The sequence below is a fragment of the Musca autumnalis genome, unplaced genomic scaffold, assembly GCF_047663935.1.
Source record: "Musca autumnalis isolate F117 unplaced genomic scaffold, ASM4766393v1 scaffold_1, whole genome shotgun sequence".
NCBI lineage: Eukaryota > Metazoa > Arthropoda > Insecta > Diptera > Muscidae > Musca > Musca autumnalis.
In genome coordinates, this window is record NW_027411644.1 from 63,409,010 (window position 1) to 63,436,861 (window position 27,852).

General features: G+C 37.5%; 3 protein-coding genes and 1 long non-coding RNA gene across 5 annotated transcripts in view; 2 read left to right on the plus strand and 2 right to left on the minus strand.

The window, feature by feature from the left end:
• The window catches only part of HisCl1 (Histamine-gated chloride channel subunit 1), a 38,624-nt gene extending 30,765 nt beyond the window's left edge, over positions 1-7,859 (plus strand). Inside the window, exon 7 of the mRNA XM_073978980.1 lies at positions 7,428-7,859. Within this exon, the coding sequence (XP_073835081.1) occupies positions 7,428-7,577 (150 nt within the window). The 3' untranslated portion in view covers positions 7,578-7,859. The remainder of the gene's footprint in view (positions 1-7,427) is intronic.
• LOC141399740 (uncharacterized) lies at positions 582-7,548 on the minus strand. Its single transcript, XR_012411923.1, has 2 exons — positions 7,372-7,548; positions 582-3,895 (listed from the first exon to the last, which is right to left on the minus strand). It is a non-coding gene; the product is annotated as an uncharacterized lncRNA (long non-coding RNA).
• On the minus strand, positions 7,768-27,195 carry Sbf (SET domain binding factor). Of its 2 annotated transcripts, none has more exons than XM_073978936.1 (9): positions 26,222-27,195; positions 26,053-26,153; positions 25,369-25,957; positions 21,289-23,038; positions 17,381-19,644; positions 16,400-17,297; positions 16,205-16,329; positions 15,487-15,569; positions 7,768-9,009 (listed from the first exon to the last, which is right to left on the minus strand). In XM_073978936.1, exons 1-9 carry the CDS (start codon positions 26,274-26,276, stop codon positions 8,917-8,919), a joined length of 5,958 nt encoding a protein of 1,985 aa, XP_073835037.1. In that variant the 5' UTR covers positions 26,277-27,195; the 3' UTR covers positions 7,768-8,916. The 2 variants fall into 2 exon arrangements, with proteins under 2 accessions (XP_073835037.1, XP_073835030.1); XM_073978929.1 differs by having other exon boundaries at positions 17,372-19,644.
• Positions 9,042-27,852, plus strand: part of LOC141399722 (uncharacterized) — a 69,155-nt gene continuing 50,344 nt past the window's right edge. The window contains exons 1-2 of the mRNA XM_073978966.1: positions 9,042-11,064; positions 11,119-11,624. The gene's annotated coding sequence lies outside the window, so the exon portion shown is untranslated. The remainder of the gene's footprint in view (positions 11,065-11,118; positions 11,625-27,852) is intronic.

The window sequence follows — 27,852 nt, forward strand, 5'->3', positions numbered from 1 at the left end:
ATGTTTCTTGTTCGTTTTCCTAATCCCTGTCTGCAAAGTTATTTATTTTATTTATTTATTAAACAACTTTACAATAATTTGTCACGATTCAGACTTCCACAAGTCTGTCCCTATCTGAACTGCAGCACTGGCTACTTGGGGATTTGTGTGCGGCTAAAGCTCGTCGGCATTGGGGGGAGTTCGTCGCAGTCAGATGAGAAAGTAGCATCGTGGTTACTAATTCAATACGTTGAACCAGTGCTAGTTGCTTGCCATCATAATTTAAACAAAAGAAAATGGGGGTACAAATCATCATATCAAGTTTCAGTAAACAAATCACTTCTTCTCATTTCAAATCCCAAATGAACAATCCACTGTTAAATTGTAGGCTCCTTACTAATAAGGTATGATAGATGTTGCCTACTGGCTGCCCACCCTCGGTTACTACCCGCAACCTGTCCATGGTAATTCTTTGCCGATGTTTAAATTACCCCGAAAGTGTAAACAATTGATTCACCACCTCACCAAATACCCACCATCAGTTTGACCTACTCAACCATTTTGAATATACTCTCAGACATCAGGAAATATATCAATTTCAATTTTCATTTTATTTCTTATGAAAGCGTTCAAAAAAAACCTTAGGTTAATTTATAAAAAATTCATATCCTTATAATAATATAATTATACATGTAAACATTTTTGGTAGGTTTAAATATAAATTCATTAATGCATTTCTTAACGAAATCTTAGTTCAAAATTGTAAAACTGCAAACAAGAGTGAATAGACAAACCAGGGGAGACCCTATTATAGCGCTATATTGGGGTGTTCCTGTCAAAGTTTTCACAAAAAAAAAAAATCCATAAAGCAGAACTAAAACCTCGTATCGAATGAAAAATTTAGAAAAATAATCTGTCTGAAATCATTGTCTTTAATCAGATTCTTATATGTACAATTTGGTAAACTTTCGAATTTTGACACACAAATATAATTCTGAAAATCTAAAAATAACTTTTGAATGTTGACAAATTCAGATAATTTAAACAATTTTGATGTAAATCAATGTAGTTAAAAATAGGTTTAATCGTTTAAATGAATAAATAGAAATCAAGAATAGTTTGAATATTTTAAATAGTAATATTGAAAACAGGTAGATCATCGATGAATATGGGCTGCTGCTATCCAAATGGTCACTTCGACCAACAGGTCTTCATTTGGTCGCATTCGGCAACTGTGTACTTACTTCAAGAGGGTTAAGTTTGAAATGGATATTTAGTAAATCCTGTTCATGAATTCTGAGGCTGTTGGTGTATGTTGTACTGCTACGAATGATGAAAAACGACGACATTGCTTGGAAAAGCTGCTTCTGCTGATGATATGACGCTGGCAGATTTGATTATGTTGGATGTTGAAGATGATATTATTTCAAGTAGCGGTTAAACAATCAAAACATGGTCACAGAACTTGTGGCAAATTACCAACACGTCGATGCAATCACAAATTTTAGCATTAGATTTAACGTTCTTTGTACGATTTTGTTGTAAGTGAATTGAGTTGCTGTTCAAACTTTCTCTGACGTGTGGTTTGCGTTGCTGTATTTCACATCACTACAATTGATGACATTTGCAGTAGGAGCACTGTTCGTCACTTTATTTGGAATGCGAAGGTTTCTGTCTTTCTTTTTCGGTTTCTTTTATTTCACCAAATCACTGTTTATTTGCTTCTTCTTCCTTTTTAATAATACTTAAACGACACGTCACAGTCAGTATTACGTTTTATTGCAATTATTTTGGTTAATTTTTCTTTAAGTTTTGTATTATAAAACAGAGATCATTGATTGTTTTGTTTCTTCCAAAATGCTGCTTTTTTACGTATTTCAAATAGATGTTTATTTCTTCCTTTCGTTTGATGTTTCACTTGTTTTCTTTTTCATCTCAGGTTTGGTATCACAACACGACATCTCTACCTCACTGCTGTATCTTTTATTTATTTTCATTTTATCCTTCATTTATTTTCTTGTTTGTTTTGTGTCAATTTTTCTTTCTCGTTTACTTTATTTTATTTATTTTTTTTGTTTGCATTCTGCAACCAACTCACTGTCATTTTTGTATGTCTCATCTTTTCTTTCTTTTCGTTTGATTTCAACGTTGCCAACTACTAGAGAAACACTAACTTTTGTATCATTATTCTCTTCTTGAATTTTCTATGTATTTATCACTTCTTTTGATTTGTCTTTCTGCACAGAAGATCACTTTCTTGTATTTGATTTGTTTTTGCTTATTTTCTTCATTTCCTTTTGCGCGCATTTCGCCAGTCACAATTTTCACAGTTTTTTATTTGTTTTTATTTCGATTTATTTCTGGTGGTTGCAATTCTAATTGGATAGAACGAAATGTGTTCATTGTTTCATTTGTTTTTATTCTTTGTTCCGTTGGTTATGGTGATTGTCACTTGTAAGAAATGCTTTTTTGATTTTGGCACTAGCATAACTTTGCGAAATCGAGTTTCTGTTTTGTTGGTTGTTTTGTTACCGAATGCCTTTTAGGATGTATTTTCTTCGAGGGCTTTGTAACACATGATTAATTAAAACCGCACGAGAATACTGTTTTTGCTATTGTATGAGCTCGATCGTTTTTTTACGGATTGCAATATTTTTCTTTGGCTCGATTAAATAAAAATGAGAAGAAACACCAAATCGCACTTTTCACACTTTGGCTATTTAATGAAGATATTATTGTGATGCAAATACGATGTAATTTAGACGGTATAAATTCTTTTTCTGGTATTGTCCGTTCGGTTTCTTTCTTTACACCGCGAGTTTAGCTGTTGTCACCGACGTCGTTCTGCTACGGTTATCTGTGGCAGCAAAGATGTCACTTGCTGTGGTTTATTGTTGTCTGGTGGTAACAGAGAACTATTTCTCATCTCTTGCGGCGGGTTGTTAGGACTCTTTCTCCTTGCAGAAATGTTTTCTGTGGGGCTGGTCTTGCACTAATGTATGTAGATGTTATTTCCTTGGCTTAGATGGTATGCCTCTTTCCTTGTTGTGTGTGTACATCGAATATGATTGTGGTAATTTTTAACATGCCGGTGAGCATGGGATTGTTGGCTCAAAGCTGTTGCGGTCAGTGGCGTGCTTCAACGATGACGAGTGTGGCGTATGTTGGCTGCGCTAATTTTGATGCGTCTTGGGGAACTTAGACTGTCGAGGACAACGGCAAAACTGTAGAGTAAAGCAATATTGGGATTAGCATGTGGATGCTAGCGAACAATTGAGAATAACTTACGATATTTTGGGTAGCGAATCTGAATTTGGTGTAATGCAATTGTTGCAAATAAACTCAGTGGTATTATCGCAGCCTCTCAATTGACGTGCGCGTATTTTTTGAAGGTTTATTTCCACTGGCTTATTTAGTTTTCGAAGGTTTATTTGCAAATTGAAGTTTTAGTCACCAATTGTCTATACAATATTTATTCCGTGGCTACTATTATGCCATGAAGTTTGTTCCTCGGCGTTGATTTTCTTCGCAAGTCTGAAGATTTACAATCTGACGACCGATTAAATTTGGCATTTTCACACGGCACATGCCCTTTCAAAGGAGAAACACACTTTATGATTTTTTTCCACCGACCGACAACGAGCGTCTTCACACAACCACGATTCAAACAGGAAAGAATGTTAAGTTGGTCGTGATTGCTAATTTTTTGCAATTCTTCTGTTTCTCTGTTCACTATGCAAACTGCAACCAACTTCAGGTTTGCTATAATCCAATTTTTGCAGAGTCGTATGTAGTTTTGTGATTGCCATTTTGCAATTACTGGATGATGTATCGTTGATCTTTGCGACGTGACATTTCACATGACACGGTACAAATTCCAAGCCATCGGGCCAATTAAAATTAATGGTTTCTTTAACTGTGTAATTAGAATTTGATGTGTGGCCATGTTACATTAAGGCATATGCAACACAGGGTGTTTCATATGAACGAAAAATAAACAGTAATGGGACTCGTCGTTGGCTTTTCGTATATATGTTTTTTATGTGTATGGCTGACTTCCGTATCGTAATTTGCTTTTTGTGTTGTTTAAAGTTCGTCAAAATATTTCAGTTGCACACTCATGCCTTGTTCCTCGAAAATGCAACTAAATGCATCAGAAATCAAAATAATACAGGTTTGCTTTTTACGTATATATGACGTATTTTAGATGTTTTGAAATACGTAGCTTCGCAGTTGTTAAGTACAACGGCGTTAAGAAACATAATGGGGGTTATCATGAACGGCAATTCCTCGTGAATTTGTTCACTTTCTCCCTTAGGGGTAGTTTACACTATCAGCCCAATTATGAACGGCATCTCACCGTGAGTTTTCTCTTTCTCGCCTCCTCCCCTATTATAAACATCATATCGCCGTGAGTGCTGTTATGTTCTCACTCTTCCCTTATTATAAACAACAAGAGGGTAAGCAAAACTCACGTTCGTGAAAAAATTAGCTATTACAAATGTAAAAAAAGTGAGAAAAAGAGGCAAATTTGTGCTGAAATTTCTCACTACCGAAATCAAAGTGAGTTGAACAAAAAAATTTAAGTGTGGTCATTTATTTTAAAAAATACGAATATTTTGTATCTGTAATGATAATTAATTGTATTTTAGGTTGAAAGCAACAAAAAATAATTAGAAATTTTTTATGTTTTGAGGTTATTGTTGACCTTTGGACGCTTTTTTCTTTGGTTTTAATTTCGGCTTGAGAATTAAATTTTTTTTGTTTTTATTCTTATAAAAAGAAAGAAATATCATTGTTATTATAAATTTCTACCATATTGTTTATAGTTGCATAAAACAAATGTTCTTGTTTTTGAAAGCCAATCCCTGAGAATGACCATCAAAGATGGTTGAAATATTGGAAATGGAATATTTTTAATCGCAATATGTTTTCGACAAAAACAAATATTAGGACATTTACCGCTAACATTTTTTCAGAGTTCTTTACGAATTCGGTCTGAATCTCTGAATTCTTTCAGAATTTGGTACAAAATTGGATCTAACTTCAGTTCCAAGAATGGGATGTAACTATCCACTGAAGTTAAATGACTAGGTTTGGCATCGCACCTTTAAAAGACGAAGAGTGCTATGCATGGTGCTATCAACATTTGCCCTATAAGAATTTAGACGACTGCAATATCCCGAGTATAGTTGAGCAAAAACTACTCTGGTTTGTGGTGGACTTTATTCACACTATATTTGTTTACATTAGAAACTGCGACTATGTGAAAGCTATACAAACCTACTTGAAATGCTTGTTGAGCAAGGGGTTCTCTCCTGTATCGTTGGGCTTTCCTCTCTAGAAAGTGAAGATCATTCTTGATGGACCTAGTGTGTCGGGCCAACCTACTAGATGGTGATTGGGAAAAATGGGTGCTGGTGCTAAAAAGATGACATGTCCAATCACTTGCCCTCAAGCTTGAATAGAATCAAATATTTTGATGGAATATAAGTCCAGACCGTTGCCCCAAAAAGATCCAAACCATTTTGAGATCTTAATCACGTCATCGTCGATAACCCAGTGGAATGGTATCTACACCAAGCAATTTCCTGGAATAGTATTTTAAGTACCGGTTGTTATATGCCATGAACAAAAAAAAATTGGAATTACAATTGAAATTTATTGAAATTGTATTTAAAATTCATTAAATTGGTTTAAGTGTTGAAGAAAGCATTAGGAATTATACTTAGCATTCATAGAATTGGTTCTTATACTGGAGAAAATATCGGATGTTTCACGAATTGTATTTACAATTCTTGGAATTGGCTAAATGCTGAACCTCATTTGAACCAATCATTGATCTCCTGTGATGTCCTAACATCGCTGGTACAGCTTCCATTCCATTTCCTTGGTATTCCTCAGAACTTGCCATTTCTGTTATCACCCATAATGCAACATTAAACATTTACGGAACAAATTTCCTTTACCGACCCTTCGCAGAAAAAATACAAAAATTTTGTTTTAAATCGAAAGTATTCTTAAGTAGCCGGCCTTCGGCCGGGGATTTAAGACTTTCTCCTATGGACAGGAGCGAATTTCGGCTACGCGAACAAACTTTTTTTAAATCGTAAATTTTTTCCCAAGTAAACAAGGGAATTTTCGGAACTTCTGAGGCCTTTATCTCGGTAAGTATACATTTCCCCAACAAAAGAAATACATTGTTGGAATCGGCATGAAAAGCACTATCTGTGGTAATTTTTTCATAATTTTCTGCGGTGGGTCGGTAAAGCAAAGATATGCCACATTTACTTATTGTAGCCATTTATGGTCTGTTCCTTTACTTCTGAAAATGGTAAAACCGGCAAAAGTAGTAAAAGTTGAAAACTGCTCCCATATGAATTGTATTGTGTCTGAAGTAAAGGAACGCTTTTCGAGTAAAAAGTTGTAAAACTTGAAGATTCTTGAACGTAAAGGAACAGGGCTTTAATGACGTTTTTAAACGACATTTGTTCACTTTTTTACGATTTTCCAATAAATTTCACGAATTCTTCAGTGTAAATAAACAATTTTCACATATCTGTCAAAACAAAAGAACAGCTGTTACAGATGTTGCCATGTTGTTTCAATGTTGTATTTTCTTTTACCAATATTCATGTTCTTTTATAGTGGATTTTTAATAACCGACATTTTTCTTGCTAGAAATGTTTATTAATTTGAAAATTTATTTACTTTTTATGCAAAAAATAAGAATTTAATAATCCCAAAGTTATTTGTGCAAAAAATGACGGTATGGTAACACAAATTATTATTTCAAGGGTTCACAAGTCGCGCCGTTATTTTCCATTTCCCGACTTGTCAACCCTTGTTCACTTTTTGTGCTCCTCCCTGCCCAATCGTAATAGCTCGAGCAGGTGAAAGTGAACTGCAACTCACTTGTGAGTAGCTCCCTACGTGAAGATTCATAATCGCTATGTATATGTAAATGTCATATGACATGAAATTTTCCATCGTTATATATTCGCTAATATGTGCAATATTGGAGATTTTCCTTACGCCATTTACTCTGTGCGTCCACACCAGCACAAATGTAAAAAACTACGTCTCCACATTGCCTCCGTGGGTAGATATGGAATATTTTTATTTCGTGTTATATGACATTTACATATAGTGTAAACTACCCCTTAAGTTGCAAAGGCGGAAAGACAAAACTCAGGGGGAAATTTCATTCATGATAACTCCCAATACTTCATACATTTGCAGTAATTTTCCAAGCAACTGACGATACGGAAGTCAACCTATTTTGTAACTTTGGGTATACTAATCCACACACCAGCTTATGTCATACACGTGAAAAACATATAGTGTAATTAATGTAGCCATTATATAAGAAAATGTACATTTTTTAATTACCTTTACTTTGAAAACGTTTTTAATCGATTCCCCATTTATTCTCTTTTTAATTGTAGAATCCACATCGTGCTTCATTTGTCGAGCCACAATATGATACCTGCTGTCAAGGACATGCCACGGCACTGCTTATAGATAAATTTTCACGTTTCTTTTTTCCATTTTCATTTCTTATATTGAATATTGTGTATTGGACAACGTTTCTGTAATACAAAAACGATTTAATTTATTAAATTATCAGCTACATAAACAAAAAAATTACAAACACAAACACAGCATGTGCAATTACATACATACCTTATGAAGTAATTGAAAATTAAACCGGAAAAAACATTTGTTTTAAAAATGTAAATAATTACAAATTCATGACATCATTGATCGGAGAAGAATTACTTCATATTTTGTTTGTTTATTTTTTTAATTTTTTTATTTGTTTATTTTACTATATCAAGGGATGTTGTAATAGTAAAAAAAGAACTTATTTGCAAAAACACGGGAAGAAAACTAAATGATAATGATATATAGTTATGTATATTTCTTTAACCGATTCTTTGGCATAACATCGAGTATAAAGTTATTTTTTATAAAAAAAAATGAAAACTAATAATTATAATAATAGATGGGGGGGATAAACAAATATATTTACTATAGTAATTATTATGATAATAATAAAGAACAATACATTTAAATTAATTGTATATACTCCATTTGTTTGTTTTTGCTATAATAGATAAACAAATACATACGTATATTCTGATTTTTTCCTGTGGTAAGGGGGGGAGGGGTTTTATTATTAGAGGAGGAAGAGAGTATGATGCAAGGTCGGGGGGTAGGTTAAAGATTAATCACATTCAATAAGTTAATGGGTTAAGGTAGTTATGAGTTTTTATATATGTATATTTTTTTGTTTTCATTTTCAAGTTAAGCTTTTCTTTTCAGCTTTGTTATAACAAAATCTCTAGCTTAGTTGTTGCCTTTAGCAAAGAAAAAAAAAAAAATAAACAATTAATAATTCCTAGTCCATTATGTGCTGTATTCTTAACTAAATAGTTTTTAATAATATACAAAATTCTAAAAACTAGAATTATGCCGAAAAAAGATAAACAATACCTAAAGGAGGGATATGAATCAATATTTTCAAGACTTTTTTTGTAAAAAGAAAACAAAGTAAAAAAAGAAAAACAGTTTAACAAGTCGCTTTTCTATTCGTTACTACAGTATTTAATAATAATTAAAAATATAAATACACACATTTTTTGCATATTGCAGCAATTTATAAAAAAGAAATGCTTCGGTTTCTTTGTTTGATTATACACAATATTATCCTTTGTTGTTGTTGATTTTTTGTAAGGAAGGCAAACAATTTGTTTAAATTAGTAAAACAAAAACGAAATGTAACAAAATGATTTTTTTTTCGTTTTTCCTTTGTTAATAATTTGTATAAATACTTGGCTAAATATTTTTTTCTACGACATTCATTTTTGTTTTTAATAGAATATTTTAGAGGGATAGTTTGTATAGATGATATACTATTCCTTATCCGCATCTCTATTGCAAGCACGCTTGAATTTTTTCTATCCATTCTTGGGCCAAATTTGCATTCATGGCATATAGATTGTAAGTTCGCCGCGAGGTTTTCAGCTGGAAAAAGGAAGGGAAGAATAATCGCAAGAGTTGTAATTAGTATTAATAAAAGCAGTATAGATAATCCTAATATCACTATTAGGACGATAACACTGTGCAACATTTTTAAGGTGATCTTGTGCAAACAATTCGATCTGAGGATTTTTTGAAAGTACAGACCCAAACGACAAGAAACCCTAGTTGGGTTTTGTTGTGTCAGATCCAGCTCGGATTTTATGGCCCCATCCAAACCTGGTTAAATATTGAGTTTTGAAAGAAATTCAGGGCTATATCTCTGAAACCAATGCGAATCTTCTTCTGACCTCTGAAGCAAATTTGTAGATAAGAACAAGAATAAAATATTTGAAGAAATAATGAACTCGAAAAACTACATTTATTGCCTCAAATTTCAAAATATATGCAAAAATTCCACAATTTTTATACATTTCACACCGTATCTCCAAAACCGTTAATATTTTCTGAATATTTTCTTTTGCAAAAATATTCCCTGGAATGTAATACACAACTCTTCAGAACATGTTATTGTTGTAAAATGCCTCTATGCCTCTATTTTCAGTACATTTTTCAACGACCATTTAATAAAAATGTCAATAATAGGTGTGTCTTTTTACGTGATAATTTGTAATAATTATTACGAAATGTTACTAAATGCTGTCTTTTTACACAAAAGTTCAGTAAAAGAGAGCGAAGTGAGAGAACAATTTTGACAGTTGTTTGCTGAGAAATTGCTAAAAGTTGCTGATAGAATTTTTCTTAGCAACATTTAGCAAGTTCGATCAGCTGTTTTTTAATCATCTGCTAATGGTCAGATGCTCAATGTTTATCTTATTTTTGTGGAAAAATACTGTAAATATTACGATTCAGCTATATTTATTGATTGTTTTATTAATATATTAATTATTTTTTATTTATTTTGGTAAAAATTGAAGAACTTTTTCATTGCTTTGGAGTTAGTTTTTCTTTCATGCATTGGCGCCAATGTTTTTGTTTTGGTTATCAACTGTTATCTTGCTAAAGTTTACTAAATGCTGTCTTTTTACTTTCTTCTCTATTTTCGTATCAAAGAGTAAAATCTCTCTTACTCTCTGAAAAGAAGTTACTGAATAATTATTACTGAAAAAGTAAAAAGACACAACTATTGTAGTGAAATCCAAAATATGAGAATAAACTGTTGGTGTGAACTGTGTTTGAAATACGTGTTGTAAAAGATATGATACAAAATACCGCTGAAACAACATGAAGTAAGCATTTTAGAGTTTCAGAATGTTCTAAAGAATTGTTGAGAACATTATTTGGAAGATTTTTGCAAAAGTTTACTTGGTTCAACTCCCAATAGTTTAGCCGATACTGACCAGAATATCAGCAATTATTTAAAATTTTCTATATTTTATAGATTTTGATGCCATAGATGGAGTTTTTCCTATATGGTCTGTTCAAAGGATAAGTTCTACTAGTTCAGGGCTACAATATTGCCTAAGACAGCAAGGCCAAAGTCCTAACCGTTTCTGAGATAAAGGCCCGATAAATGCAAAAAAGTGTAATTTTAGCCCGGTTTAGATGCGGCCATAAAATACGAACTGGATCTGACAGGACAAAACCCTACAGGGTTTTTGTAGTCTAAATATGTACTATCAAAAAATGCACACTAGAAGGTGTTTGCATTTTCAGTGTTGCATAGTGTAATACAACCAACGTTTGAATAAACGTTAAAAATAATAAAGAAAAAATCGAAATTTGTTGCCCTTTGTATTTTATTCTTTTACCAGAAATGACACAAAACTTTACTCCAATTTTGATTGTGTTTGCGGCTTTATTGTAGTGATTTGTCAAAATTTGATGTGTGGCCATGTAAGTTTAAAACAAATACAACACAGGGTGTTTCATAGAAACGATAAATAAACAGCCGTTTTTGTGATGTGATTCGTCGTTGTGATTCCGTTGTTTTAGTTAGAAGTTTTTTGGTCTTTTTGTCGTGATTTATTAGATTAAGCGAAGAAAGTAAGGCGACAGTGGAACACAAAACATACGATTTGGCTATAAATTATATGCTGAGTATATCTTGAAGTACCCTCGTTAAAAACATTTTTATAAAACTTTAATGCGCAGATTTATCGCTCATGTCCTGAATTTGTAGCCAAACAAGTCGGGGAATGCCACACCAGATGGATCCGAAACCAAACATAGGCCTTAAGCAATTATAGTGTGAATAAAGTCTTCGAAATATATCCCCCATCTATTGCAGTTGAGGAGCGTCAGCTGCCACGACGAACTAGAGTAGTTTTGGCTCAACTACGCTCGGGATATTGCAGTCGCCTAAATTCTTATTGGGCGGAAAGCGACCACTCCGTGCAAGACATCTGCCCAGTATGTGGCATGGGCCTGCACGACACAAAACACCTTTTCAACTGCCCAGCCAAACGTACTCATCTAACTCCAGTGGATCTGTGGTTACATCCCATCGAAGCAGCCACTTTCCTGGAACTGGAGATAGACCCAGAGCCAGATTGAACAGAAGAACGAACAAACAAACATAACAAACACTGTTACAACAACAACAAACCAAACATGGGCTGTTTTTCAAACACAAATCCTTTACTCCAGAAGTCTACAGAGTAAGTACCTAATTGATTTTCTGCTCATTTTTCGGCTTAAGATGAGTTTAAGCATTAAGCTCGGATCGATACCAAATTTTTTCCACAGGTAGGTCTCGTTACCCTGATCACAAACATATATAACATTTTTTGCGGAAGTCCATACTTCTCGAGATATGGGCCTCCGAAGTTCAGAAAATTCCCTTGTTAAATGTCGGCTACTTAGAGAAAAATTTTAATTTAAAAGAAAATGTTGCTCCCGTTCCCTAGATTCGCTCCTGTCCATAGCAGAAAGTCTTAAATCCCCGGCCGAAGGCCGGCTATATAAAAAAATTATAATTTTTTCCGAGCTTAATGCTTAAACTCAACTTGCTCCCATTTTTCTTAAAACATTTCATGATTATTATACCCTCAGCCTTTTGGATAAGGAGGGTATATGTGCTTTGAATCTATCAAATCTATGTGCCATTCAAATAATGATTTCGAAGTCAAAGTGTGTTGACACATCTGTTGTTATATTTATGTCTTTGTATTTATCATCGCGAATGTAGATGAACCAAAACTACTCTGGTTTGTTGTTGCAACAGTATATTTAGTATATGTTTGTAAGTTCATTTTCCCGCTTAATCTGGCTCAGGATCTGTCTCCAGTTCGAGAAATGTGGCTGCTTCGATGAGATGTAATTAGATATCTACTGGAGTTAGTTGAGTAGGATTAACAGGGCAGTTGAAAAGATGATGTGTGTTGTGCGGGCCTGTGTCGCATGATGGACAGATGTTTAACAAGTTTCTACAATCCATGCCCTATAGGAATTCAGACGGCTGCACCATTCCGAGCGTAGTGAGCCAAAACTAATCTGGTTTGTCGTTGTTGTTGTAACAGTGTTTTTGTTATGTTTATTTGTTCGTTCCTCTGTTCAATCTGGCTCTGGGTCTATCTCCAGTTCAAGAAAAGTGGCTGCTTCGATGGAATGTAGCCATAGATCCACTGGAGTTAGATGGGTAGGTTTGGCGGGGCCGTTAAAAAGGTGTTGTGTGTCGTGCGGGCCCATGCCGCATACTGGGCATATGTCTTGCACGGCGCGATCGATTTCCGCCCAATACGAATTTAGGCGACTGCAATATCCCGAGCGTAGTTGAGCCAAAACTACTCTAGTTTGTCGTGGCAGCTGACGTTCCTCAGCTGCGATAGATTTTGGATGTATTTCGAGGACTTTATTCACACTATATTTGCTTATGGCCTTAGAAACTGCATCCGTGTGAATACTATTTAAACCTGCTTGGTATGCTTGTTGATCTAGGGGTTCTCTCCTGTATCGTTGGACCTCTCCCTCTAGAGCATGGATATCCTTCCTGATCTCCCTGAATGGGCCGGGCCTACCCACAAGATGGTGATTGAGATGGCTCACACGATAACATCCAAGCAGGTACTGCAACGAAAGCATCTCATTGTGTTGCTTTACAGGAAGAATTTTTGCCTCCTCATGTAGATGGTCCACTGAAGATTTGAGGAGGCAGCCTGTCGCTGTTCTCAGGGCGGCATTCTGGCAAGTTTGAATCTTTTTCCAGTTCGAATCACACAATCTCGGGGACCAGACTGGAGCCGCATAGCTTACCACAGACCGACCTATCGCGTTATACGTGGCCAACAAGGTTTCTTTATCTGCACCCCAAGTGCTGCCGGCCAGGGACTTGAGGACCTTGTTCCTACTTTTCAACTTGTCGCAGATAGCTGTGGCGTGTGCGCACGACGTGACTGTTGTCAGGGGTTCAATCACCATCTTGTGATTAATATGACCCTTACGGTTTCGCCCGAACCGTAACGGAAGAATTTTCGATGGTCGCATGAGGACATCAGGAAGCACCCTGTTGCAGTTCTCAGGGCGGCATTCTGTCAGGTTTGAATATTTTTCCATCGCGTTGCACTTATATTCGCAGCATTGCTTACCACAAACCGACCTATCGCGATATATATGGTGCTGCAGGCTAGGGAATTGATGATATTGGTCCCTACACCTCCTAAACCGTAGATTTAGTAATGGATATTTGCATATTCCTCACGTGGAATAAGGTGGTAAGATCAGATGTCACAAATGACATCAGGAAGGTACCTGAGCCAAGATCGTACAAACATCCGCATACGTTACGATCTAAATGCCGTCTTAAAGGGGTGGAATACAGGAAAGGTAGAGGTTAACCGGTTCCGAAGCTATTACCCCACTCCCTGTTTTACTCTACGGGACTTGGATTTCTTATTCCTGAATTCCACTTATTCTTAAAATCCTCGCACGACTGGCGTCCACACGTTCTAACATGGTCGGAGGGTTGCCTGCTCGATTCCCTCCAACAATGCGGAGTGGTTGAGAGTATCAAAGGCTTTCGATAAATCAAGCTCCACCATCACTGTTCTATCGCACAACTTGCTCTGGATGAGTCCTCAACTAATTTGTGTGTAGATGGCGAGCAGCGCTGTTGTCGTGTTGTAATGCTTACAAAATCCATGGCGATGATCGGCAACTGGATAACTATTCCTGACCTGAGGAGAGTGGTACAGGCTCAAGAATCTTTGCTACGGGTGACAAAAGCGAAATCGATTGGTATGATTCACCTTTGCTGCCATCCCTGTCTGACTTCAGTACCATTAGGGACCACCCTGAACTTTTTTTGCAGACTTCGGACTAGCGACAGTTGAATACTTTTGTGAGATACTTGGCTCACGCCGCATCCAGCTGTCACATAATTTCCATGGAGATTCCATCAGAGCACAGCGCTTTGGATAATTTTGCGTTTATGATGGCATTCGCAACATCACTAATTTTAAATTGTGGTGGTTTCTTCCCGGCAGGAAGAGATCTATTGCGACGTAGTACTCTTCTCTTCTCCTTGTCAATGCCGGTGTGCTCGACAAACTGTCGATCAAAATAACTTACGCTCATCTTCGGATCAGTCATCGTAACGTCGACAAACGTGACTGAGGTTCTATCTTCCTTCTGTCCATGCTTCGAGAGTGACTTAATTGTTGTTTCCAATTCACTTATTCCTGCTCCAATATTGCAACTATTGAGATAATCTACACGATTACTCCGATTCCACTGTTAATTTCCAATGTGTTTTCCTTAACTTTGGGGTTGCCACGATGAAACTCATTTGCTAAACTTGTCACCTATGCTGGGAAGAGTGGTCTCACTTCGGGTATTTGACCAGCGGCTGCAACAGTGATAATGTCTCGCAACGTCCTTTCCGCTACCCGAACATCAGAAGAGTTAGGCAGATCTCTGAAGCGGTGATTAATGAACACTCTGAAACTAGACCAATTAGCTTTCACATGAATGATGAAAGTGCAGCGTTCAGATGCTGATGGCCGAGGCGCCGCCTCGACAGTGATATTCTTCCTAAATCCAGCTTTTTCCTCGATCTTAATTTGGAGTCCTTTGTGATTAAATTGCCAAAATGATGAATTTTCAGGGATTGGAACAGCAAGGACTGGTGTTAAGTGCTGCGTATTCTGATGACTTACAGGGGGCTGTGTTCTTGCAGCATGCAGCAACATAGACATTATCGTAGTCTTTCACATGGACTAGTCCGAGTCCAGAGCAATCCCTGAGATGCACTCACTCCCGGTATCTATTGCATCTCACGGAAGTTTGAGTGTGGTGGGTGCAGATGTGACAAACCGAACACATCCGTATTGGTCTTGGGTTTTCCTCCTTCCCCGCACGGTTATTACCAAGGACCATATGACCCAACTAATGATGTACATAAAGTCCCTAATGTTTATCTTTTTAATCTAAGTTCAGAAGATCATAACCTCACTTTTGAACGTTAAAACTAGGTGTTTTCTCTGAGATTTAAATAAAATTATTATTATAAAAAAAAGTACTTACATCGAAAAATCCTTTCTCATCCACACGTTTTGTGCCAATTTGTGTTGGTTGTGCTGCTGTAACACTCTGAACTTCTGCCAAATCTAAAATGTAAAGAAAAAAGTTTGCGAAATAATTTTTTTTTGAAGGCCAAAAAACCATGGGATTGTTAAGATCAGAAGAAAAGGCTTCCTTGTAGGCAACAATTAAAAGTCCAATTAGTCTTCTAATAGGACAAAAGTCGGAGGTCTTAAATCTCAATTAAGATAAGCATTTTTAGTAATTGTGTGGGAAATGCCAAGTAGAAGTAGAACTATAAATTCCGTGGAAAGATCGAACACCGTTTACGCGAAGAAAATCCTTCACACATTCTTAGTTAGAAGATTAAACGTTTTTAGGATTTTTTCATAGTTGCAATATGTAGGGTACATTTGGGAAGCTTCGCCACTGGTGTCACTTTGCCAGCTATGCTACATAAAGATTTTCCAAAGGATAGTTATGGCTTTACCAAAGATCTAAAATTTTTCTTTGACGATCTTTACATGCATAAATAAGATCGACGGTGGCGAAGACACTCCAGTAGCGAAGCTGCCCCATGTTACCCTTATAACCTGATCCTCTGATCCTCTTTCTTTTCTCACAAAATACCAAATAATCCGCACAATTCTATAACTCAGTCACCGCCGGAAATGCGATGTCCTGATTTTCGAGATTATACCGTACATATTTTTTAACTCACCTATAACTCCTTTACATGTTGAATCCTCAACCGAGTCATAATAACGCAATTGATGTTTTATGGAATCCAAGACAAACCAACGTTGTTTCCAATTCTTTAACAAGGCACCGCGTTTGTAAAGATGTCTGCAAAATAAAAATTTAAATTTTGTATATATTAAAAAATAAAACATCTTTCTTCCTCCCTCGCACTCACCCCTCATGTGTACGATTTTCAGCAACATTACTACTAAACTGATTATAAAAATGATGTGATGAGGTGCGTGCAGTCGTCGCTGCACTTGATGCTATGCTGGCTGTATCGCCTTGTGATATATTAACGTTGGGCGGTACAACACCCTCGACAGCTTTATATTTTGTGCAATTTTTCAGTGATAATTCAGTACAACGTTCATGATAGGAATTGCCGCAATCCATGCAGCGATAGCCCACAGGGCCCCATAATAATTTTGTGCAATGATTACAATTGGTGGGTGTGGTATAGGGATGTTTTTCGAAGCGATGAGGATGGAAGAATTTCTCTTGATAACCCGACAGGCGTCCTTTCATAATAATTTCGAGTGTGGAACGTTTGTGTTGTAGCTTGCCTTGATAGAATAGGCTGTTGAGCGATGGTTTACGTTCGATGCGTTCAACCTGGGGTACATCTAGACTCGACCAAACTTGTTGCCATTTTTGTGGTAAGTGGCCACGTTCAGTTTCGGCTTGTTTCACTTCGCTTAGCAGGCAAACAAAGGTATTGGGATCCGATTTCTCAATGTTGTCATAGCCCGCGGAAATGACAATACGTTTACCCTTCATTTCGGATAAATCCAATTCATCATCGGCACTTGTTACCTCTAGATCATAGGGTGGTCCCTGAGCCAATTCTTCATTGGTATAATAAGACCACAGATCCAAGGCAGCGGCACAACTTTGTGGCCTCAAAACATCATCGTGCATGTAATAGATGAAATTGTAGAATATCTGGGATTTGGAGTGTTGTCGTTCGATATAATCGAAAATGGAGTGGCCAATGCGATTGAAGTTCACCAAGGTTTTGCTACGCATATCCACGGGGTATACACCAGACTCATCATCGGAACCATTGTTACCTATTTTGAATTTTCAAAAGAGAAATAAATAAACAAAACGTTAAAATTACAACTCTCCCAAAGGGAAATCTTACATTTATTACTTAGCAAATGTTTACTGGTCGATATGGAGCCACGTTTATCCTCCACTGCTGTTATGCCCATATCAAATCGCTCCACTTCACAGTCAAATAGGAATGTTCGAAAACGACAGGACACCGTGTGATAGGCCAGGAAACGTAAATAGAATTCATTGAATTCAAATGCCATGGGGAATTGTTTGTGTATCTGATAGACCCCATCCAGGAATTGCAAGAATGTGGGGGCAAATGCAATATTTGAACTATTGTGTGAAGGTTTCAAGTGACTGCGATGAGCAAAACGATGACCAAAGGCAATCCATTCCTTTTCCACCAGAACACGAAAACCATCGATGGTCCTATAGTAGGGATCCAAACACAGTTGCGCCAAGGCAGATATTTGAGCTGTTATATCCCAGCCATCTTCCAGAGATAGCATAACACTAGCCTCTTGTAAATCTATGAGATCTACCACAGCTCCAGACAACTGTAATAGCGAAGAGATTTGTTGCAACCAATCCGACTGTTCAATGTTCTTGGCAAAAGTTTGATCTGTTTCATTGGTAATGTTAGAGGGAAGACAGGCTCTCATAAGCTTTTTGAAAGCAATACGTGAATGTCGAATATCGGGATAATCGACGGGTATAAATTCTGCTCCCAAGTCGGCATTTACACTTGACTTCGTTTGTGATTTTTCACCCAAGACATATAATCTTATCTTCCTATAGGCTGAGGCACTGCTTGATACAGCCGAGGAGTTCTTAATGGTACCACTTTTTTGCTTGCCATCATGTCCACCACCCGACATGCCAGACTTATTTTTTCTACTTACTTCAGGAGTCAATGATGTGTTCAAGTAGTGCAAATCATCCACTGCTGAGGTGTTCAGGAGCAAAGAATTCATAGACAAATTCATGCCGGTCAAATTGTAATGGGCCAAAGACATACTCGGCTTCGGCATGGTATTTATCAAGGCCATAAAATATTTATCCTGCTCATGATAATGGGCCATATCATTTGAGGTGCTATTCGAACCGGTGGTGCTGTTTTTAAGCATGCCTATCACAGATTTACTATGGGGCAAGGCTCCCCTTATTAGCAGGGCACCGTTGCGATGACGCCAGGTGGCCACGGGTATCCGCTGGCTTTTATAACAACGTCCCAAGTGCGTTAAGGCAGCATCGTGCACCTGCAGAGGGGCCACAAATATTGCCGGATAAGAACGGCACATGCTATAATTCGAATTTACAGCTGTTATGCGAAAACCATTATGGGCATCTTCAAAACCCAAACGCTTCCAATCCCGTACATAGTTACGTTCACGCATACGTTCAATGTCCTTGGCGGTGGCAATGCGTGGCAAAGTTTCATTATTCGACTCAAATTCATCATCTTCCAATTCATCATTTTGGGAATGTGTTTCCAGGGCATCCACCGAAGCTACCATTGTATCAAAATCTACCGCCGACGTTACCAATTTCCTTTTGGTGGTGGTGAACTTTTGCTTCAGTCCTGCCTTTTTGGCCGTTCGCATTAGGGTTTTCTTGGCAAAACCTTTAAGGGTGGAATACTTTTCCTTGGCCTTAAGTGGCACAGTGCCATGTATAATGGTGCCATATGATTGGAAGGCAAAATGTTCAAATTCATCAATGGGGTGGCGTGCCTTATTCAGTATCTTACGGAAAGTTTCAATCATTTCGGGTGTCACCTCTGAATCGAAGGCCACTTTCATCAACTGAAATGTACTTGATCTCAATTGTAATCCTTCGGGCAGCGTTTGATCCAAGTGAGCCAAATATAACACGGAAATTTTCTTCTCCTTCAGCAGCGATGAAATGGGAAATGCTCGAATTATTGTCTGTTCACAGGCCAAAGGATCACATGGATTTCCTTTGAATATAATACGATAATTGGTGAGAAACAACGCCCCCTCGGCGGGTATCAGACATTGGGTATCATCTTCCCTACCATCAGCCATTAGGAAACACCGTAGATGGTCTGTGACAATTTCTTCACCTGGCAATAGGCATGGAGTTTGGATTTTTGGTTTCTGTACATGTGGATGTCGTTTGGATTCTAAATATACCGATTCCAGAGATTCAATATGCATATGTACCACACCGGGTACCATATCGTGTAAATTGCGTATATGATCTGAGGTAACACCACCCTCCGTACAGACACGATCAATAAAACGTGACACAATTTTGCCCACAGCAACTCCCACCTCAGAGGCATCATTTTCCTCGAAACCCTCGTCGGAGTGTTCACTTAGGGAGCCCATAATACTGAAAAGAAAGAATATGGGCAAATCAGTCATAACCTAAAATTTGCAACATAACCTCAAAGTGTGAAATTTTAAAATAAACACTTAAAGACGTTTCTTGATCTATGATAGATGGAAGATCCCTTGAAGAAGTGTTCTATAGATAGCAGACGCCTCCAAGAAGCGTTCTATAGATAGAAGACCCATTCTATGGACAGAAGACCCCTCCAAGAGTGGTTCTATAGATAGAAGACTCCTCAAAGAGATCTTATATACATAGAAGATCCCTCAAAGAGATCTTATATACATAGAAGATCCCTCAAAAAGGTCTTCTACAGATAGAATATCCCTCCACGAGGTCTTCAGATAGAAACCCCATCCAAGAGGGGTTCTATAGGAAGAATACTGCTTCAACAGACCTTCTATATACAGAAGACCCCTCCAAGTGGGGTTCCATAGGTAGAATACCACTTCAGGAAGGGTTCTATATACAGAAGACACGTCTAAGAGAGGTTCGATAGATAGAGGACAACTCCAAGAGGTTTCCTATAAATAGAAGACCCCTCCAAGAGGTATTCTATAGACACAAGACCCTCCAACAGGTCTTGTAAAGGTAGACGACCCCTCCAAGAGTTTTTTTACAGAGAACCCCTCCAAGAAGGGTTATGTAGATAAAATACCTCTCAAAGAAGGTTTCTGTAGATATAAGACCTGTCCAAGAAGGGTTCTATAGATAGAAGACCTGTCCAAGAAGGGTTATGTAGATAAAATACCTCTCCAAGAAGGTTTCTGTAGATAGAAGACCTGTCCAAGAAGGGTTCTATAGATAGAAGACCTGTCCAAGAAGGGTTCTATAGATAGAAGACTTCTTCCAGAAGGATTCTATAGATAGAAACCCCTTACAAGAGGTCTTTTATAGATAGAAGAGCCTTCCAAGAGGTTTTCTATATATTGAAGACCCTTCTAAGGTGTCTTTTATAGATAGACGAACGCTCCAAGAGCTCTTCTATAGGCATAAGTCCTCGCTAGGTCTTCTTTACATAGAAAACCCATCCAATAGGGGTTATGTAGATAACAGACCGTTCCAAGAGGTGTTCTGTAGATAGAAGACCCCTCACGAGGTCTCCTATAGATAGAAAACCCCTCCAAGAGGTCTTCTATAGATAGACGACCCCTACAAGAGATCTTCCATAGATAGACGACCCCTCCATGAGGTCTTTTACAGATGGAATACCCCTTCAAGAGTGGTTCTATAGATATAGGACAACTCCATGGGTTCTTCTATAAATAAAAGACCACTCCATGGGGTCTTCTATAAATAAAAGACCTCTCCAAGCGGTCTTCTATAAGATACAAGACCCTCCAAGATGTCTTGTGCAGATAGATGAACCTCCCAAGAGGTCTTTTTGGGCAGAAGACTGCTTCGAGATATCTTCTGTACATTGAAGACTCCACTAAGAGAGAACCCTTCGTAGAGGTTTTCTATAGATAGAAGAGGCCTTAAATAGGTCTTCTATATATTAAAACCCCTTCCAAGTTGTTTTTTGTAGATAGAAGAGCCTTCCAAGGGGTCTTCTATATATACATAGAACAGCCCTGCAAGAGGTCTTCTATAGAAAGAAGACCATAATTAAAAAATAATAATTAAAAAAAAATCTTAACTCACCTATTGGATACACTTTGATTATCATCAAATCGAAACGTTTGCTTTGGCTTCTGTCCCACAGCATTTACATCGGGTGGTATTAGCAGCGAAACCATTCGATTCGAATAGTGAATGGCCTGACTGTAAAGTGTTGACTCTTCCGATTGAGCCAATTCCTTCTTCTTTTCTTCCTCAATGGTGGGTGCTTTTCGCATTTGCTCCGCGGTTATTTCCAAAGCAGTTGGTTCTTCCAGCGGCACATCGTCCAATACACAATTCGATTCTTTGTTATTTTCATTTGCTCTACGATGCTGCATATACAAAGCCTTGATGTGAGTTTGTACATCTTGATAAAATGTAGATTCCCAAAATTGTAAATTTTTCCATATACTATGATCCTGTATACAGGTATAGGCAAATTGTATGATGCCCGTTGAAAGTTTACGACAAAATATTGTGGACATAGGCAGCAGAGCAGCAGCCACGGTATACTCATCAATGCCGGTGGAATTTTGCAAGGTTTTGTTCATAAATTTAATGACCAAATCAAATTGTTGATGATCCAACACCGCCTTATTGCCACGAACATAACCGAATAGTTCACGACAGAAAATCAGTCGGGCGTCACGATGTTTTAGTGTCCGTGTAACGGCTGGTACCAGCTTTCGAGCATCGGCAATTTTATTCTCAAAAATATAGGCTACACAGGTTTTTAAAACCTCTAAACGTCTAGCGGAATTCAATAGATTAGGTCTTACATCTAAAACTTCGGGTAGGCGAGGTCCCATGGGTATAATGCGATTTTGATTGCGTTGTGATGTCAAGCGAGGTTGTAGGCAATTTTTCCTTATGCCATCGTTTATAATCATTTCTACCTTTTCGGGATTCAAGCGAGGAAAAGCAGGCTGGTGTATGCGATGTGAGGCACCCTCGGGAGGCCGTAATACTTTTTGCACATACATTTGTTGACTGGGGTTTTCGTTTTCGTACAAAACCTTACCCAATTCGGCAATGTGTATCTGCAGTAGACTTTTATTATTTGCCTCAGATTTAAGCAATTCATTCATTGTGCTATACAATTCGTCCCAGGCATCGGAAGGCCTCCAGGGTGGGCCACGTTCATTTACAAAAGTCGTAAAGAACATACTGTCCAGCACACGAAAGAGAAATTCACTTTCAATCAAATCTCTGGCACCCAAAAATCCAGCTTTATGAAAGGTTATGACCGGTTTGGGATGGATGCGTATTAGCGTTAGGCATGAACGATATCCCTGTAGCAATTGGGCAAATAGACGCATAAATATCGCCCTCAGTTCCTTGTCAATTATTGCCTCAGTTTTTGGATAATTTGTGGGTTTCTCCTGTGATGGAAATGCCAAATCAGCCTGTGATAAATTTGGAAATAATATCATGGTGAGTAGCTCTTGGGTTTGTTCCCACAGTGGTGAAGGTAATACGGGTACTGGTGGTGTTAGTGTGGGTGGTATTGTCACCAGGCCACCATCTAAATCGACGACAATAACATCTAGCAATTCATTGATTTCCGTTTGCAGGGAGCTATGGATGCCCATTATAAAGGGCGTGGGTGTTGAGAGAACCTCCGACAATGGTGCTGGCAATATTGGTATATATACGTGTGTATAACGAAACGGATACATGAGTGCCACAAGAGCCTTACAACTATCCGTTAGGTGGGAATAAGATTTCGAATGAAAGAGTATTTTATTTTCAGTCATAACTGCACAGAGTAGTATGAGGACATTTTTAATGCCTGCAAAGAGAAGAAAATGGGAAATGGATTAGAATTTGTTTAAATACGTCTGAAGTAAATAGAAGGAGCAAGTTTTATATGTATATACAGAAGATCACTCCACGAGGTCTTATAAAGAAAGAAAATCTTTTCGAGAGTCCTTCTCAAGATAATGGACTTACACAATAGGACACCTATCGATGCAATATCTCTTCAAGAGGTCCCCTGTAGAGAGACAACTCTCCTGGAGGATTATTCAAGAGGTATGTTTTGGACAGAAAATCCTCCAAGGTGTATTTTATCGGTAGATGACCCATTTAAAATGTTTTCTATTGATATATACCCCTTCACGAGGTCTTCTATAGATAAAATATTACTCCAAATGGTCTTTGATAGATATAAGACTCCTACAAGAAATCTTATATTGGTAGAGGACCCCGCCTAGAAGAATCCACTTGATAGATCCCTCCAAGAAAAATTCAACAGATAGAATGGCCCTCCAAGCAATATTTTATAGGTAGATGACCCCTCCAAGAGGTCGTCTAGAGATAAAAGATCACTCCAAAATTTCTTTTGTAGATAGAAGAAGTCTTCTTTTGATTGACTCCTCCATGAGGTCTTATATAGGTAAAAGGCAACTCCAAGGGCCTTTTTATAGTTAGAAGACCCCTTCAAGAAGTATTTTATTGATGGAAACACCTTCAAGAAGTCTTCTGTTGACAGAAAACCTCGCCATGAAGTCTTCTGTTGATAGAAGATCCCACCAAGAAGTCCTCGATAGACAGAGGACTCCCAAAGAGGTCTTCTATTGATAGAAGACACCTCCAAGAGGTCTTGTATAGAAAGAAGACCCCTCCAAGAGTTCTTCTATAGATAAAAGGCCCCTCCAAGAGGTCTTCTATAGATAAACGGTTCTCCAAGAAGTCCTCTATAGATAGAAGACCCCTCCAAGAGGTCTTCTCTTACAGAAGACACCTCAAAGAGTTCTCCTACAGATAGAAGACCTCTCCAAGAGGTCTTGTAGAGATAGAAGGCTCTTCCAAGAGGCATTTTATAGATAGAAGACCCCTCCAAGAGGTCTTCTATAGATAGAATACTTGGTGTCTTCTATCTATAGAAGTCCTCTTGAAGGTGTCTTCTATCTATAGAATACCTCTCGAATGTGTCTTCTATTTATAGAAGTCCTCTTGGAGGAGTTTTCTATCTATAGAAGTCCTCTTGGAGAAGTCTTCCATCTACGAAGACTTCTTGGAGGGGTCTTCCATCTATAGAAGTCCTCTTGGTGGTGTCAACTATCTGTAGAATACCACTTGAGATAAAAGGCCCCTCCAAGAGGTCTTCTATAGATAAAAGGTTCTCCAAGAAGTCCTCTATATATAGAAGACCCCTCCAAGAGGTCTTTTCTTACAGAAGACACCTCAAAGAGGTCTCCTACAGATAGAAGACCTCTCCAAGAGGTCTTGTAGAGATAGAAGGCTCTTCCAAGAGGCATTTTATAGATAGAAGACCCCTCCAAGAGGTCTTCTATAGATAGAATACTTGGTGTCTTCTATCTATAGAAGTCCTCTTGAAGGTGTCTTCTATCTATAGAATACCTCTCGAATGTGTCTTCTATAGAAGTCCTCTTGGAGAAGTCTTCCATGTACGAAGACTTCTTGGAGGGGTCTTCCATCTATAGAAGTCCTCTTGGTGGTGTCAGATATCTGTAGAAACCACTTGAGGGGGTCTTCTATAGATAGAAGACCTATCCAAAAGGTCTTCTACAGATAGATGACCCCCCAAGAGGTCATCCATCTATAGATAGAAGACCGCTCAAAGAGGTCTTCCGTAGATGGGGGACTTCTCCAAGAGGTCTTCCGTAGATGGGGGACTTCTCCAAGAGGACTTCTATAGATAGAAAACTCCTCCAAGAGGACTTCTATAAATAGAAGACACCTTCAAGAAGTCTTGAATAGAGAGAAGACTCTCCAAGAGGTCTTCTATAGGTAGAAGACACATTCAAGAGGCCTTCAAGAAGTCTTGAAAAGTGAGAAGACCTTCCAAGATGTCTTCCGTAGATGGAAGACCTCTCCAAGAGGAATTTTATAGACAGAAAACTCCTCCATTCAAGAAGTCTTGAATAGGGAGAAGACCCTCCAAGAGGTCTTCTATAGATAGAAGGCACCTTCAAGAGGTCTTATATAGATAAAAGACCTCTCCTTAGACGACTTCTGTGGATAAGTCTTTTGAAAGACATTTTGCATATTGGACTCATTCAACAGGTTGCTTTTGGATAACAAGAAACATTTCATTTTAACATGTCGCACGATGGATGGCTAATTCAAAATTTCAAATTGCACACACACACTCACCCAATTGTTTAAATAAAAAATTCACTGATGTTCCGGTTATGGGCAACGATGATGACTGTGGTGGCTGTAACGATTGCTTATCACTTGCCCCAATTGAAAAACGAACTTGAGGTCCTCCCGCCGGCGGGACTTGTATACATCCCAAAATATTACCAATCAACGTTTCCAAGGCATAAGGTAAATTTTCCACATAAACTGTATAGATGGTACCCAAACAATTCTTAAAAGTTTCAGCACAATCTAGACGTGATATTAAAACCAAACATTTTGGAGCATACATAACACTGTGATGTGATATCAAGGAGGTTGATGTTGTGGGTGTTGAAATTCCGCTACAATTCAAACCACCATTGTTCGTTAAATTGGAGCTATTTAACGGTGAGGAATTTTGATACTTTGATGGTGGACTTGTGTTGATGGTTTCATCTTCATCGTCGACAACTTTTTTGTTAAGGGTTATGGCTAAGGTCTCGTGGAAACTTAAACAGGCACAATAATGTTTGTTGGCGTCAATATCGGTGAGAACGGAAGTGAAAAATTTCGGCTCTTGTTTTTCATAAGATAAATTCCAGCCTAATGGTTGGCAAAACTAAAAACAAAGAAGAAGAGAGAAATTTTGTGATAAATAAATCATTTTACGATAAAATTTATTTCTTTGTTGTTTTTGGTTAATTTTTTTCGTACCCATTCTATGCCTTCGATAAAGGGTGTATCCGGCCAATCTTTTTCGGGAAAACGTTGTATAATCTTGCCGCATGTTAAGAGGCTATTTTCGGTAGCATTTCCTATAAAGAAAGCAAAATTAATATTAACATTTTTGGCTATCTTCTGTTGAACAACAACAAATACTTACTATCTTTTTCACTATCATAGCCGACAATAACAAAATAATCAGCTAATCGTGACATTTCTGTGGAGCAGCAGGGGCAGCCTAATCAAAAAAATGTTTTCTCACTTTTGTTGTTGCATTTAGTTGGTATTTTTCTTCGTTTCTCGTTCGAGTTATGCGGCGTTTGTTGTCCGTTTTGTTTATTTGCTTTTTGGGGGAAAAAATAAAAGATTCCGCAAAGCCAAAAAAATCGTCTTCTAAACGATCGCTTTGAAATCCAAACAAATTCGTCGTGAACACTGCTTCTTCATTGCATCTAATGGAATCTTAACTAATACAACGATGACCCACAATAATGATGATGATACCAACAATAATCACCTCCGCCTCCACTACAACCGGCCAGCGTCCACACTTGCTTCTTCTGTTCTTTTCGTGGTTTTTTTTTTATTATTTTTTGTTTAGAATGAGTTCATTTGCATAAAAAAGAAACGTCGACTTGGCTCGCTCTGTGTATTGTCTCGTCCGTCGTTGTCTTCAATAACTAATTAATTCCATACACGTCGTTTGGATTAAACAACACCACCTTTCCATTCTGCCAAGTATTATTTTACTGTTGTTGTTTTTAACGCTTTTATAATTTCTTTTTGGTTATTTCAATCTTGAATTTGATGAAAAAGTTACTTCTTTTTTTTAGTGTAATATAAAAAAATTTTCGCATAGAATGTGAATTTTGTTGTTGTACACTTGACTCTTTAACCACACCCCGTAAAAAAGATTGTGTTTTTTTGTACACCGAGATTTGTTTCGTTAGGTCTTTTCTCTTTTCCGTTTGTTTAGTGGCTATATTTGTTATACTCTGTTTTGTTTATATAAAACTTAATATTAATATTAGTTTTTTACTTTTCTTGTAAACAAATCCACAAATTTTCATGCCACTTTTTCTAGTTGCAAGCGAACAAGTATTTTTTCCTTTTTTCCTACTGTCATCAACGGAACTGTCAAATATCGAGAGTTGAATAATAGAATGAGAACACAAGACGGAGCGATGTTTGACACCAATCAGTGTGGCCAATGTTAGTGAGCAATTAGCGATTTTAGGGACAATATTTCTTTACCGAAAAAAAATACAAAAATCTCCTTTAAATCGCAAGTGTTCTTAAGTAGCCGGCCTTCGGCCGGGGATTTAAAATTTTCTCCTATAGACGGGAGCAAAATTCCGCTACACAAGCTAAAGCTCTGTTCCAGAACTAAAAAGTTTTTAAAATTTTTAACACTTTTACACATTTTGCGTTCCCGTACACAAAATTTATATGAAAATCGTTTACAACTTTTACCACTTTATAAAGTACGGGAACAGGCCATATTTTTTTTTTAATCGTAGATTTTTTCTAAGTTATACAGGGAATTTTCACAACTTTGGAGGACTATATCTCGGGAAGTATACATTTCCGCAACGAAAGAAACACAAAATTGGAATTGGCATTAAAAACACTATATGTGATAATTTTTTCATAATATTCTGCGTGCGTCGGTAAAGGAAATTTCCCTATTCAGAGTTAGCATTTCTTCCAAAGACAAAAAAAAGAGTGTATAAATTTCTAAAGCTGAAAGCACATACAACGTTTGAGTAAAGTTTTGCGTTGGGCGTTGAC